This window comes from Nicotiana tabacum, chromosome 19 (assembly GCF_000715075.1).
Source record: "Nicotiana tabacum cultivar K326 chromosome 19, ASM71507v2, whole genome shotgun sequence".
NCBI lineage: Eukaryota > Viridiplantae > Streptophyta > Magnoliopsida > Solanales > Solanaceae > Nicotiana > Nicotiana tabacum.
In genome coordinates, this window is record NC_134098.1 from 147,756,483 (window position 1) to 147,771,541 (window position 15,059).

The following is a 15,059-nucleotide window of genomic DNA, read 5'->3' on the forward strand; positions in this document are numbered from 1 at the left end:
AATGGGACGTTTCGCCGATCTGTCGACTCGGTTGTGATGTACAGAAGAAGGAACTAGGGTTCATTTATCCCTTCCCGTTGCTTCAATAAATCTACTCTCCCGAAAATGAGGGTACTATTTATGTACGGGTAAAATCGGGTAGAATTGTCCATGATTTTCCGATGAGAGAACGAAGGGGAAGCATGACTCAACATGATTATAATCGAGGTCGGGAACTCCTCGTATCGAGACCTAGGAAGAACGAACGATGTATCTGAGATCGGACACGGTAAGGCGACGTACCCTGGACCAAGCATGGCTTATGGACCCAGGAGATGCGGTGAACGGTTATGTGTGACAGATAAGGGGCTGTAATGTTCGCCCTCAACCGGATTTTACAGCACTAATCCCATTCGGTATCAATTATAGATCAACAATTAATGGAAAAATTGGTTTTTGACCTTTTTTAGACTTGTACTAGGATTGAAATTCTCCTACTATATAAAGGCGTAGTTTTTCTTTTTCCACACAGGGTAACACGCAATTCAAAGAAATAAAATTTTACTTTTGTCTTCTAGTTGTTGTTCAACGCATTACTCATTTGCTCTTTTCATCATTCGCGACTAAGCTTGTACCGAGGATCCGATCGAGGATGAGTTCCACTGTTCAATCTAAGATGGGGCTTGGTCATCACATTGCGATTGGTTTGATCGTTTGTTTTGTCTTTAGTTCATTTATATGTTACTCTTAATTATTCGTATTGAATTAAACCACGTATCCTTTAAACCGCGTACAAATTTAATTGTTACTCATTTTGGGGGTAAACAACATGTTATATATTTTCACAAAAACTTCTATCAACTAAATAAGTAAATTGTCCTCATTAAATAATACTCCCTCCGTTTCAATTTATGTGAATCTATTTCCTTTTTAGTCCGTGCCAAAAAGAATGATCAATTTTCATATTTGGAAACAATTTACCTTCATCCAAAGATTTGTGGTCACACAAAATATATGTGCCTCATTTTATACCACAAGTTCAAAAGTTTTCCATTTTAAAAAAAAAATATCATGTCTATTACTACTACTATATAAATAGTAATGGACCTACCTTTACTCACTTAGTCACTTCAGTTTTTGCAAACAAGATTGAAAATGGCTGAACATTGAAAACAAAAAATAAACTTTCCAACCGTATGAATCAAAAGATGAATTCTAAGAAGATTACAAAACAAAAAATATGGTAGTATAAGATTACTGGTGATCGAAACGGTCTTGTTATTAGAATTGTCTTCTGGAATTTTTGACCATCATTCCGAGTTACTTCTCTCGTTCATGACATCGAGTCTGGGAAAATATAGGCTATCCAAACATATGGTGACAGGAGGATACTCATACTCGAAATTATTCGATGTACAAACCTTTGTAACAAATCGTTGTTGTTTAGGATTATAGATGGAGAAATGGTATTTATTTGGTCCTTTAAATACAATTTCACCATTTCCTGTGCAGTACAAAAGCTCACTGTGTTTTACAAAATAATGCTCGCAAAATCCTGATGGTACGTCGCAAAGTTTCATTAACCATTTCCAGCCATCTTGTTCCATAATCCAGATGTTTAATTTATCTATGGTTTTGCCACCATATAAACCAAGGCAACCTTTCAAAGTAGTCAAACAAAACAACTGATCATCTTCACTTATTAAATTTGGTTTTGGAAGTTCCTTCAGTTCGTCTGTCTTCACATCAAAATATATAATTGTTGAAGCTTTACATACATGATGGTCAAGTTCTTGATTTAGAGACCAAAACACACAATCCTTTGTGCTAATACCCTGACCATAGAAATATGACCATGAGTTAGTTGTTCCTCTTAAACTAAAGAGACTTCGTTCTAATATAGGGAGAGTTGGCTTTGTCGTCCAACAATTCATATTACTCATAGACCAAATAACATAACACTTGTTATAGATCGATATAATCTTGTAATCATCAGTAACAGAATCATAAAACATCCCACAACCATAAGGAAGTATGTCGTCGTCGTAAGCTTCCAGATATGGACATACGAGAGTTCGTTGTTGTCTGATTGATGGATTCCACAAAATAAATTTGTAAGACTTACGTTTCTTCAATAGTACTAATCCATCATGTGAGCATAAAACGTCATGATCAGCACGAAATCTCTTTAGAGGAAAGAGTTGCTTATCTATGGCAACTTTGGGACTAATTTCCAAGTCCATAAACCTGAATTCAGAAGTAAAAGCTCTTTGTAATAAGAGTTTTTTACGTCCCAAAGCTTTGGAATGATCACGGTGAGCTTTTGTGAATTCTTCCTCAGAGATTATAGCATTCCATGGTGCGGAAACAGATCGAAAACGTAATAAAGATTTAACAGGTAGATTAATAAGGATGAAATATAAGATATCACATGGAACAATGGATGTAGTATCTTCAAAGGTTGTCTTCTTTGACATTATTATGTCTGCTTCTCTTGGGCAAGTTGTGGCGTAGGAAAAACAGTTTTCTATATATTAGGGTTTAATAACATTGGAGAAGGAAGTAACATAGGAAAAGGAAATTGAAATTTAAAGACTTATTGTGAGGAAAAAGAATTCTTTTCCTTTATGGTTTGTACTATGACGATTCTTTCCCACGAACCCTACCAAAACTCAACTTATATATTTGCTACTTGCTATTCGGTATGTTGCACTAGTCTAACATGATATGGTATAACTAGTTAAGTTAACAACGGATAGTATAAGAAAATAAGTCTTAACCTTTCAAATTACTAATGACTAAGCAAATAGAAAGTAAAATTAATTATTGAGATGGTAAATAAATCTTCTCGGTCCATGCAAGATCTAACAATTCCAGCTTAAATAGTCGTGTACAGCAGCAATTGCTAATCGTTGTCACTAATTTTTAAACAACACTACTATACAGAGATTACTCCAAGATATATGAGAAAACATACAAACTACATTATAGATAAAGTTCATTTTTTGGTCAAGTTAAACTTTCAGTAGTTCAGAACTAGGTCCTTGCATCACTTTCTTAGCAGGTTATATTAAAAAAAAAAAACTGAAAACATAAAGGACATGCCGAAGGAACTCCCATTTTAGCTGAATAAACCAGACAAAAATTGATCTAATAAAACTAAGTCATTTTTGTTCCATTGATATCTCTTCAGTTTGAGAGATGTAACAGACAAATGAATGAAAAAAGTGCTCGGATTTGCTACATGCATTAAGCTACGAAAACTAGCTTATAAGCTAAAATTATCGACCCTATCAGTATCGAAATCAGACTTTAAAAATGTAATAATATCCTCGCAGAAAGTCATCAACTTCAAATTTAAACTATATGTAATTACTATAAACACCAAACCATATGTAGGGTGTCTAGACACCCAAAATGCACCAGAAATTCATCATCAACAGAAAAGTAACAAGCAACAACTTATAGCAGGAATCCTGTAAACTTTGGATAATGAATCACTTCCATCTCTTGAACTTGTGTTTGCCAAACATGCCATGTTTCCAGCGCTTGCCAAACTTCCCATGCTTGAATTTTCCGTGCTTAAATTTGCCATGATGGCCGTAAGGGCCGTAATGGCCATAATGGCCGAAAGGACGACCATGATGACCATGCATGAGATGGTGCGCCCCATATGCAGCTGCAGCTGCTGCTGCACCACCAGCTAGCATGCCTCCCATATTAGGTCCATGTCCTGTAAAAGTTCTTAATAATCAACCAACTGTAGCGTAAAAGATAACAATAAGATCCATTTCCACACTAGTACAAGTTGATGTACTCATTGGTTGCTCAAGAAAAAGAAGCAAGGATTCACTTGTCAAAATGATGGATTTAAGTGAAAAATGCAAAGAGGTATGGAAATGGAAGGAGAAAAACAAATTAATATGCATGAGATGCCAGCACTCTATTTGTGTAACTTAAGCGTTGAACTAACAATCTAACATAAACCAAGTAAACTCAAAACTAACATCTGATGACCAAACAAGGAAATGTATAGCAGTCAGGACTAGTACTAGTCTATTTGCACATGAGATTGCAGCTTCGTAATCAAGTTTAAATCAGTAATCAAAAGTATAATCTCAAAGAGATGAATAAAAGCAATGCTAATGGGAGATGATCCAAGTGCGTGGAGCATGTATACCTGTTATAAGTTCTCCCTCACACTAAAGCTTCGATAATCTCCTTACTCTTTTCATATGGGGACTCTACAACTTCTTTCTATTTACTTCTCTACAGAAAGATTCAGTATCACCTACTTAAATTACAAATCAACAATTCGAAGTTATCAGATCATGCATTTGAGTTCATGTGAAAACCCATTCTCCTCCAAACCACTAGTAAGCTAGATACCAGGGACATTAGCGCTAGTGTATAAGTTAATCAATTATATTAAGAACCAGAGCAAGCATCAGATAGCAAACATTCTCAGATAACCAAAACAGGCTAATACATATCAGTGTCATTAACTTTTCTCAGAACAAGGAACCCTCCCCCCTCCCCCCCAAAAAAAAAAAAAACCAAACAACAAAACCCAAAAAACAGAGGCATGGTGTTTTTCTCCACAAGGCTGCAAGGACTACTTAGTCCGTTTGTTAAGGTGGTCACAAATATAAATGGACCACATGGGTGATCAACATTCTTCCCCTCTGTGCTCCTTTCCGAATCCCATTATGGAATAACCCTTAGGATTCAGAGCTTCTATCATCTTGTCGTGACTCCTTACACATAATTCAGTCATGGTGTAATAAAGCAGAATGCAATTAATCAAAAAACTGTGCAAGAAAGAAAACATGGGATGTGCAAATAAACAACGGAATATTATATCTTGAAACAGATGTTAGAACTGAGAAGCAATGAGTACTGGGAAAATGATTCAACATACCATGATGTGATGAATGACCCGGATAGTAGGCTGGAGGGTAGCCTGCAGGAGGATATCCACCATGCGGAGGATATGCAGGTGGCGGGTATGCGCCTGGAGGAGGAGGATAGCCTGCGGGTGGGTATCCACCGTGCGGAGGATAGCCAGAAGGCGGGTACCCTTGTGGTGGATATCCATATCCTTGTGGTGGATATGACCCATAGCCTCCATGGTGATGACCCACAGCATACCCAGCAAGATGAGAAAACAGTCCTTTGTCATCACTTCCATGCCTGTCCCCCATTTTTCTTTTCAAATTCAATTATCAGAGCCTGGACCATAACAAGCACAATAAGGATGTAAATATTCACAATAGATAATTCAGCTAGGTAAAATGGAGAACCATAGTTTTCATATATAGTTGAACACCACCCCAGGTGCCATCGATCAGCATTTTCAGTAACCTTGTTTCACAAGAGGATTTATGCTTAGATCTTATTCAATCCACAACAAGGAAACCACATAACACATAAAGATCATGATTCTCATAGTCAATTAATCTAGTTCAACCAAATAAACTATTAAATTTTATAGTCATCAACAAACAAATTTCAGAGTCAACAACAAACAAATTTCAGACTATTCTTGGAGCCAATGAACGTATGTGCTATCATCTACTCATAGTTGCATCAAGATCTTTTAAAGGTAATGAACAACTAACCTGGTAATCATACAACATCTCGGGATGTCACAACTCGATAAGCTGATATTATCCAATTCAATCTTTTTAAGACAACATAATTACACAAACACAAAGAAGAAGCTGCAACAAAACTATATCCTTGGACAAGATCAACTTTTTCTATACCAAAACAAATTGTGCATCCAGAATTGGGAGGGAAAAAAGCCATCTTTTCCACCCTCAGAAAGAAGATCAAATCATGAAATTAGTACTAAAACACTACCATGCTAAATCCCCACCCACCCCCACCCCCGCATCTACTGGGAGGTTAGGGAGGCCGGAGGATATAGATTACAGAACATAAAAGGATTAAAGATCTAAAACCAGCAGAATTAGGATTATTTCATGCTGTTAAACAGGAATTACGTATATCCCTTTAGCATAACTAAGGATCAATGCTAGCAAAACAGATGCATAATCACATGCAGAAAACAAAGAATTACCAAATCAAACAGAAACACGTTATATCAACTACTACTAATAAGTTGCTTCCAATTTCCTGATCACCTAAAACCCACCAAGAAACAAATAAAAGATGTTGAAATCACAAAAAGTAAAGCAAAAATAACGGCAACGAGATTGTAGATTTAAAACCCAAATACCAAAACAAAATGAAAGTAACGGGAGAAGAAGAAAGGAGTCACCTTGTTGGATCAGGGAGATCGGTTTTGAAATTAGGTAGTAGCCTTGTACTTCAATTTGTTGAACACACCTGAGGTTTGGAAACTTATAATTTCAGAAATTTACTAAATTTATCAGATCAAATTTGTTATTACACGTTTCTCTATAAAATATATATAGGAGTATATCTTATCCTCACAATTTTCTTTACGCGTTACTTCAGCGTGTCACCTTTTATGGAGTAATTAACTTCTCTTTCTTTTTTCTGCTTTTCTTTTTAGTTTCTTTCATTTGTGGAATTAGTATAATAGATTTATGTATTGGTAATTGATTAGAGAATTGAATCGCACACAGAACACGTGTATGCATGGAATGTTCTTAGGACAAAAATATCATTATATATTTTATGGGGAAAAAATCTGGATCATTCATACAAAGTTTGGTTGGAATATTCTTTTACTTAGTTAATTTTCCAAAACATCAAAAACAATTGACTTATGATCGATTAATTTTGTTGGATAAAGGCACAATTGGTTAAAAAAGGTTGTATCACCTATTTTGATCTCCTTATTATCTAATGAAATGACCACTTTTAACAAAATATTTCGAGATCAAGTCTTGAAAATAGAGAACTTTCTAAAAAAAAAGATGATTGAAAATTTTCGCTTTTAATAAAATGTGTCGAGATCAAGTCTTGAAAATAGAAATTTTTTTTATAATTATCGTAAACTTATTTGGCCCGAAATTGAATTTCACTTTTTGAATTGTCTATTACGTTAATGAGAAGCACTTTATAAAGGAAAAGGAAGAAATACGTCTTGATATTTCAATGTGAATACCGAGTTTGGTCGAAACATACTATTACATACATATCCAAACACCAGTTAAACAAATAGAAAAGTATGTCGTACAAAAATGACCATCTTTAAAATCATTGACTATGTACATTACAAAACAAAGCAATACACTAAAACAATTATGGCTATATATCAAAACGTAATGCATCTTACCATTTAAAGAAGTTACTTATTAAACTGTTTAGCATGATTATTAGGTACATAATTTACCGTTCAAACTTTTAGCTAGTCATCAAACGGTTAGTTCCTAAATTCATCCCCACCCCCTGAAGAATTCCTAAGTTGAAATTTAGTGAATCGAGCACCTAAATTCGATTTAGAAATCAATATTAAACGTTAGTTCAATTATATTAGTGAGCTATTACTCAATTCGGGCTTACAACAGCAACAAGCCAGTTATTAAGATGCTATTTAGTATTTGGCCAGCAATTTCAATGCTGAGCATATATAGCCACTACTTTGTTATAATTAATATGAATAGATGTTTTTACCTTTCTTCATCTCTTTTCTTTTCAACCCTTTTTTATTATCAAAATCTCAAAACCCTCGCTTCTTTCCAGCACTTAAGCTCTCGTTTCTTCTCTGAAAATTTGGGTATTCAAAATCAATTGGGTGTTCAAAATAATTGTTGGAAAACACCTTTGTGAGTTGATTCTACAGATTTGGACCATTTGTGATCTAATTTGCTGGGGTTTGTCGAAAATTTGCGAAGCCGATTTTGGAGAAGACGGCCACTTGGGCTTTGTTGATTTCGTAAAAATTGAATCAAATTAGCTATTGGGATTTGTTTGTACTGCTATTGGGAAGCTGTATTCCCTGCTTGAGTTTGTTTTGTGGGGATTAAATGAGAATCAAAATCAGTTTCTGAAATATCCTTAACTTCTGAACATTAAGCGAAATAAGTAAATGTTAGGACATAATTTTCTAAACGTCCTGAAATATTGAACTAGGAATCTAATATTGAGGACAAACGTTTCTGAAATGTCCTTAACTTCTGGACATTAAGCGAACCATATCCTTAATATTTATACAACACTCATGAAGTTAAGGACACTATGTCCTTAACATTTACACTGCACACATGAAGTTAAGGACACCATATCCTTAACATTTACACTGCACATATGAAGTTAATGACATGATGTCCTAAAGTTTAATAACAGAAGGTACAAATACAGGACACTTTGTCTTTAATATCTACGCAATACTCGTGAAGTTAAGGACATTGTGTCCTTAATATTTACACAACACTCATGAAGTTAAGGACATCATGTCCTTAACATTTACACTGCACATATGAAGTTAAAGACAAGATGTCCTAAAGTTTAAAACAAAATGTGCTAATTCAGGACACTTTGTCCTTAATATTTACACAACACTCATGAAGTTAAGGACACCATATCCTTAATATTTACTGCACGGGCGGCTAAAAGTTTATTAAAACACTGGCTAAAGAGTAAATACATTTTAAACAGTGACTAAAGAGTAAATACAGCTCTAATTAGTGGCTAACTGTGCATTTCCCCCAAAAAAGTTATGTTATGAAATTGGCACCTATGCCTGTATGTACCTTTTGATAGGTATGTTTGGTTTTTCAGCACTCTCCTTTTATATTATGTCAACCTAAAAAGAGCGATGGAAAGTGAATTTTAGGAATATTAGTTTCGACAAGTTATTAATTACCAATGATAATACATTCGTAAAAGCCCCATTAGGCAGGAATTCTTTCCTTTCTCTTGAACCTCAAAAGAAAAGTCAAGCTTGCCATTGAGTCGACAAAGAATTCCAACTCGAATAAGTAAACGGAACTTTCTTAAGACGAATGAACCAAGTACCCAAAAAAACGTATATGTGTGTATATATTTGTACACCAATTTATCCCAAAATTTTGCCCGAGACTTAACTTCCAACGAACAAATTATGTATAATCAAAGCTAAGTAACAAATTAGAAAATTTAAGCATAAATTAAAGTGGCATACTTTCATTAGAAAGTTGCACAACTTTAAAAAAAAAACGCTACATAAACAAAGAGTGATAATTGACCTTAAGCATATTCTGAAGAGGAAAAAGGAAAAAGTTGAAGATTAATTGAAAGGTCGAATACATCTCAATTCCCTTTTATTCCATTACAGAATCTGATGCCAAATATAGCAATTTTGGCTTTTCAAACCCATAGGCAAACACTGTTTGGGATGCCCCTTAAGCTTTTTGGTCATAATGTCACAAAGTTGACAAATAAAGCTCGCAAAGCATGTCATTACAGAAAAGAAAGATACCACTATCCCGCCTCTTACTCGAATCATCACAAACACAATATTCTCTAACCAAAACCAGAAACCAAATCGAATTTAAATCTTGACATGTCTATAGTTTTTAATTGAAAGCATTTTGACTACGGGTGCAAATGCCTCTCTACCCTTCTAGGGTGGGGGCAAGGCTGCGTACATCTACCTTCCTCATACCCCACTTGTGGAAAATCACTGGATTTTTTGTTGTTGCTGTGCAAATGCCACCAAATGGGCTCTTTGCCACAAGATGGCAGTCTTAGAATCTCATTCCTTGAAAGCTTCATGTTTTTTCCTTTTAAAAAAAACAGATTGAATCTGTCTGCCCCTATAGTTCCTCAAGTAGGTGAAAACAACACTATCACAACTTGACCAGTATCTTTGTCTAGTTACCTAAGAAACTTCTAATACCAACTAAAAACAATACATTTCATGTTACAAATACAGACTGAAAAATGAAATAAAGAGAGCTAGTGTTCATATGAGATGTAAGTTACATGCCCTCCTTTTGAAGGGGCCACATTATGCCATCAAGAAACCACAGCCACAACAAAAATAGATGTGTTCAAGGGCACTTCAAAGATCCTAGAAACTACAATGCCTGGAGAAGACTAAGAGCAAAATTGTGTGATCCACACTCCCAAACAGCAAGTTATGAACCAGAAAGTTAATGTTGAACTTTTTGGTAAACCCTTCTGTATATTTTGCAACCTTCAAATTCTGCATGGATCTCCCTCTCAGTCCTTATCCCCATTGGGTTGTTCAATACCCATCCATCACTATCACAAGGTAAACTTGGATCAACACTATCTATATGCACAAGTTTATCAGGCAAATCATCAAAATAATTCCTCATGTCAACTGCCACGTCGAGCACATCTGATTGTATAAAGACCTGCCAATCATCAACTAGAAAGCTCAGGGTAATAATGCAACCAAAAAAAAAAGATTATGCATGTGATACTCTCAGCAGAAATTATAAGGGCATGCTCATTTTAGTGCTTTATTTTCTAAGAAACATAAAATGAGATGAAAAGACGGTGCAGGACGTTGATGCAATAGATTTGTAAGGAATTTGAAGCCAGATTTTATTCTCGGGGGAGGCAACCTAGATATTATTATTATCCGACAATTTTCTGGCTTCACCTTCACTTCTGTGCCACGCACGCTGCTCCCAAATTGAAAGGGACTTGGCAAAAATTTAATGGTTTTAGGGCATAACGTCAAGGTTAGGTAATAGTAAACCCTTTTATCCATAAAATAGAGTAAATAACGACCTGTTAAAGCATTGTGGTACGCTTTTCCTCTGAAACCCCGAGAATTGACATCATGATTTTGTGGTGACATCAAGCAAAGTAAATCACAAGTTTGGAAACGGATCAAAGCCTAAAGGGATACGAGACAGTTGGAGCTAACACTTGGGTACAAGTTTCGAATCATCTAATTTGCACAACCATGGACCCAAGTTTATATGGCCATATATCCCTTCACTCTCACTCCTCCAGTCCCTGACACCAATGGGAACTAATGTATGTGTCGTTGGGCAATAGGTGATGCTTCGACTTTAACTGGACTAAGATTGATATATATGTCTTCAGTCAAAGGTACATACAGCCAACCACGAACATCACTTTCTTAATTGAACTAGCTTTTTGCTCCTCACATCAGAAAATTATTTCCATGTTTTTAAGTAACTAATATGTTCTGTGTCATCTATCATTATCTCTCTCCTTGAACTATGGACTTTGTAAACCACTCCATTTGCGGCAATCTTTTTTTCTCCAGCAAAATCTTTGCCTTCCACTAACACCAAGATAAACGATATCATCTTCAAGCACTGTAGCAATTAGCTTCAAACTATTGTTAATAGATCATGATGAACCCTATTTCACAATCGGAAAGAGTAAATCTTGGCAACTCTTCAGCATAACAACATTTTTGTTGTTTAATATGGCATCATCTTTTAATTGTCTCAGCATAAACAATCATCTGTTAAAGCAACTACAGTCAGCTCTAAACAGGAAATTTGGGGGTAATTGTACACCTTGAACAATTACTTGAAACCTTTTTTGCTGAAATGGAGACTGAGACACTGCAGACACAAATACGTTAGCATCTAACTGCTGCACAGATGAGAGCTCATTTTTCTTTTTCTTTTTTTTTGGGGGATGGGATCACAGGTCTATCTGGAATCCCTCATGTTCTAGTTAGAAGTTACTAGGATCAAGCATCCATTAGAGTTGTTAGCTGAGAGCAAGACAAGAAATATTTGAAAATGAGATGATGGACAAGACACAAACTGCATCAAAATCAGAGTCGTCATATATTACCTATGCCCAGTAAGAGATACAAATAGTTCTCATCACATTCTAAGACATCCCGGATCATGATTTTTTTCTCCTTAAGAAGATCATCAAATGGTGTTATAGTTGAAATAGTTATGCCATACAAGTTAATTTTGAATTACTTAAAAAGTTCAAACACTTTGACACCAACTAATGATACACCAAGCCCAGGCGCTAAAAGGCCAAATAAAAGTTGGCAAACTGAACAATGCACAGCATCAACCAAGTATAGCAAGTCAAATCTATTGCATACAGAAGAATGATCAACTAATTTACACTCTAGAAGCTCCGAGCAGGTACCTGTCCACCGTGTGCTAAATTATTTGTAATGGATTCAACCAAAGGCTTCTGCACCACTCTTCTTTTATGATGTTTTTTCTTAAAGTGAGGGTCTGGGCACTGCAGACAAGAGAAACTAACCATTCAGCTTTAAGTGAACAAGAAAGGGTCATTGGCACATGAAAAACATTTTCTGCATACTTCCAGCATAAAAAGGGAATTCACCAAGATTGAAACTAGCATAAGTGGTCCAGGATATGTAGATACAAGTCGTTGGAAGGAAACCATGGCATTTGTAGATATGAAATGTCTGCATTTAGATATCCATTAACAAGTTTTCAATAATCATTTCTTAAGTGGAATATCAGGACTTCTTCAAGCCTTACACATTTTTCAGACCCAGCTCGTTTACCCAGTACTCAGCCCGTGTGACCAACTGCAGAAGGAAAAGATAGTCTCAAGCATGAGTACCACAGTAGCACATTTCAGAAGCCAAGAGAGAACAATACTACTATATAAACGGAATGAAAGCATTTTTAACAAGACAAGGTTATTGTCGACATACCTTAGGCCGAATTTCCAATCCCAGAAAATTCTTGGATGAAGAATTTCTTTTAGCAAGCCACATAAGAAATCTCCCGCTACCTGCAATATCGTTTACTTAGATCTAAGAAATTACAAGACCATAGGACAAAGGAATCTCAAGGATAAAGGGAAGAGAAAAAAAATTGGAAATGTGTGAGATATAAATTGAAAGACCCACAATGTTATATGGGGGTGAGGGTGAATATTCGGTTACTAATATCCACAAGATGAATGTAATATAGATGTGGATGACAGATAAATGTGCAGTCATAGACAAATTAAGAATGATACATCTAACAGAGGGCTGCAAACAGAACACGTAGAGGATAACATGAAGGTAGCTTCAAATGGTACACAGACCTCGAGATACACTATTATGTAGGTGTGACATGATTAAAGATAGTAAAAGGATGGAGTCTGTCTCAATAAGCCTAAAAAGACTCAGAGCCATTGCACATTTAGCTAGAAACACAATAAAATGGAAGAAAAGGATCCATATAGTCGATACCAACCGGTTGGGATTAACGCTTCATAATAAAATGCATAATTTTTTACTGTTGTTATATTTTGGAATACCTCAGGCCTAATGACCCCTTAAGGCATAGGCATAAATTTCTATTCAATTTGTAAAACCAACCACCTTCGTGCAATTTGAAGCAAGTTTGTTACAGATAACTGTTGGACCATAATAAACTACTAGATCTTAAATGGAAAACACGAAATTTAAACTGAATAAATAAGTAACAATAGAATGGTGAAGATATCAAAGAGCAAGCAGGTTCCTACCACTCCCAATATCCACCATCAGAGGCAATGTTGCATCCCCGAACACCTCCTTCCAGTTCGGTACTTCTGCAGGAATCTTCTCATGATAAATTAATACAACAAAACAAAAAGAACCATTTAAGTTGAAAAATTAAGTTGAAATTTTTATCCCCACTTGTGGGACTATACAGGCTATGTTGTTGTTGTTGTTCCATCCTAATATTTTTCTTCCATAGTAAAGTTTCACAAATCATAGCTGGGGTCAACAGGACTCAATAGGAAGAGAGAAGCTTCACATATACAAAGAGCCATAATGTGTACCATGAGAGCACGTCGCAGAGGGTTGACATGCGGCCTTATCCGAAGATTGCCAATATCCTATTACATCATTTGATGAATGTGAGTATAAAAATGCACACAGATATTGCAAGAAAATCTCATAATAGACACAATTTTACCAATCTATCAATTTTGCCTTCGTCGTCACTAAAGTTATAAAATTTAATCCAAATAAATGACTTCATCAATAGCTCAACTTGACCAACTTCTGGCAATACTTATGTCACAGGAATATTAGAAAAATAAGGAAAACAGCTCAGTTTGACCTAACTTTAGGGGGAAAAAAGTTTTTTAAGTTTTATGCACCTGGGTGGAATACAACATATATACACAATCAGGTCAGTCATAATGTAATTACCATTTACAAGTAAATTTCTAGATTAAGGATCAACTGGTAACATGGTAATAATGGTACTAACTAAACTGGTATCCCAACTACACTTAGTAAAGAATCTTTACATTGCCAGTATGTATAACTTAAATCTGAAAATAAATTAGATAATAGCTAACTTTAGGCAAAAAAAAAGTTGGTCTTTAAATTTGTCAAACCTCACAAAATAAGTCAGAGAGATTAAGGTCGGCATATTCTTTGTGTACAAGTCCAGTACTTGCAATATGGTGTTGTTCATCTGTCTCAGCTACAGAACATGAAACAGCTGACACCCATGTGCAATACCTAGAACGGTGGCGAAGGTGAAGAGAGGGAAAAAGTGATGGAGTTGTAGAAGGAACGAATTTGTGAAGAGAGAAGTTGAAGATGATATGGGGAGAGGACATGAAGATTGAGGTTAGAGGTTTCTTGGGTATGGTTGAGTATAAGTAGTAGTAAGCCATGGCTACGAAATGCTATTTTCCTTCAAATGTAGGATGGATAAAAAGATAATAACGGAGAAAAATGTAGATAACGGAACATCCGGTGTGAATTAAAAAATTGGGGATTTTGTGCACAAAGCAACTCAATCGATCACAACTGACTATTTGAATTGGCATTACATAAAATTTGCAATGTGTAGCCATGGATTGTTGTCAAATTAAGATCGAGGGTTTGCCTACCTTGTAAAGATCTCTCCAATAGCTACAAAAGACCCAAAAGTCTCGTGAGCTAAGTATACTCTAGATGAACTCGCCTCACACTTGGAGAAAATTATGTTAGTTCCCACAATGGCATTATACCACCTTGTTTGGATGGTTGTTATATATCCTTGTATAATATATTATGTGTTAGTATCGTTTTAATGTATACAATAAAGGGCAATCCGTACCGGACCATGTGGGTATATTATACGCAGTCTTACCCTACATTTTTACAAGAGGTTATTTCCACGACTCGAACTCATGACCTCCTGGTCCCATAACAACTT

At 35.6% G+C, this 15,059-nt stretch overlaps 3 protein-coding genes across 4 annotated transcripts; all 3 read right to left on the minus strand.

Moving 5' to 3' along the window:
- Positions 1-1,096: 1,096 nt before the first annotated feature.
- On the minus strand, positions 1,097-2,456 carry LOC107787274 (F-box/kelch-repeat protein At3g23880-like). The gene is made up of 2 exons (XM_075239423.1): positions 1,401-2,456; positions 1,097-1,138 (listed from the first exon to the last, which is right to left on the minus strand). Exons 1-2 carry the CDS (start codon positions 2,454-2,456, stop codon positions 1,097-1,099), a joined length of 1,098 nt encoding a protein of 365 aa, XP_075095524.1.
- A 668-nt stretch (positions 2,457-3,124) lies between these two features.
- On the minus strand, positions 3,125-6,405 carry LOC107787275 (uncharacterized). The gene is made up of 3 exons (XM_016608823.2): positions 6,266-6,405; positions 4,901-5,211; positions 3,125-3,712 (listed from the first exon to the last, which is right to left on the minus strand). Exons 2-3 carry the CDS (start codon positions 5,181-5,183, stop codon positions 3,477-3,479), a joined length of 519 nt encoding a protein of 172 aa, XP_016464309.1. The 5' UTR covers positions 5,184-5,211; positions 6,266-6,405; the 3' UTR covers positions 3,125-3,476.
- Positions 6,406-9,184: 2,779 nt separating this feature from the next.
- LOC107787276 (uncharacterized) lies at positions 9,185-14,745 on the minus strand. Of its 2 annotated transcripts, none has more exons than XM_016608826.2 (8): positions 14,248-14,745; positions 13,681-13,737; positions 13,381-13,456; positions 12,575-12,654; positions 12,396-12,445; positions 12,235-12,319; positions 12,031-12,129; positions 9,185-10,280 (listed from the first exon to the last, which is right to left on the minus strand). In XM_016608826.2, exons 1-8 carry the CDS (start codon positions 14,530-14,532, stop codon positions 10,053-10,055), a joined length of 960 nt encoding a protein of 319 aa, XP_016464312.1. In that variant the 5' UTR covers positions 14,533-14,745; the 3' UTR covers positions 9,185-10,052. The 2 variants fall into 2 exon arrangements, with proteins under 2 accessions (XP_016464312.1, XP_016464311.1); XM_016608825.2 differs by having other exon boundaries at positions 12,211-12,319.
- Between the last annotated feature and the right edge of the window lie 314 nt (positions 14,746-15,059).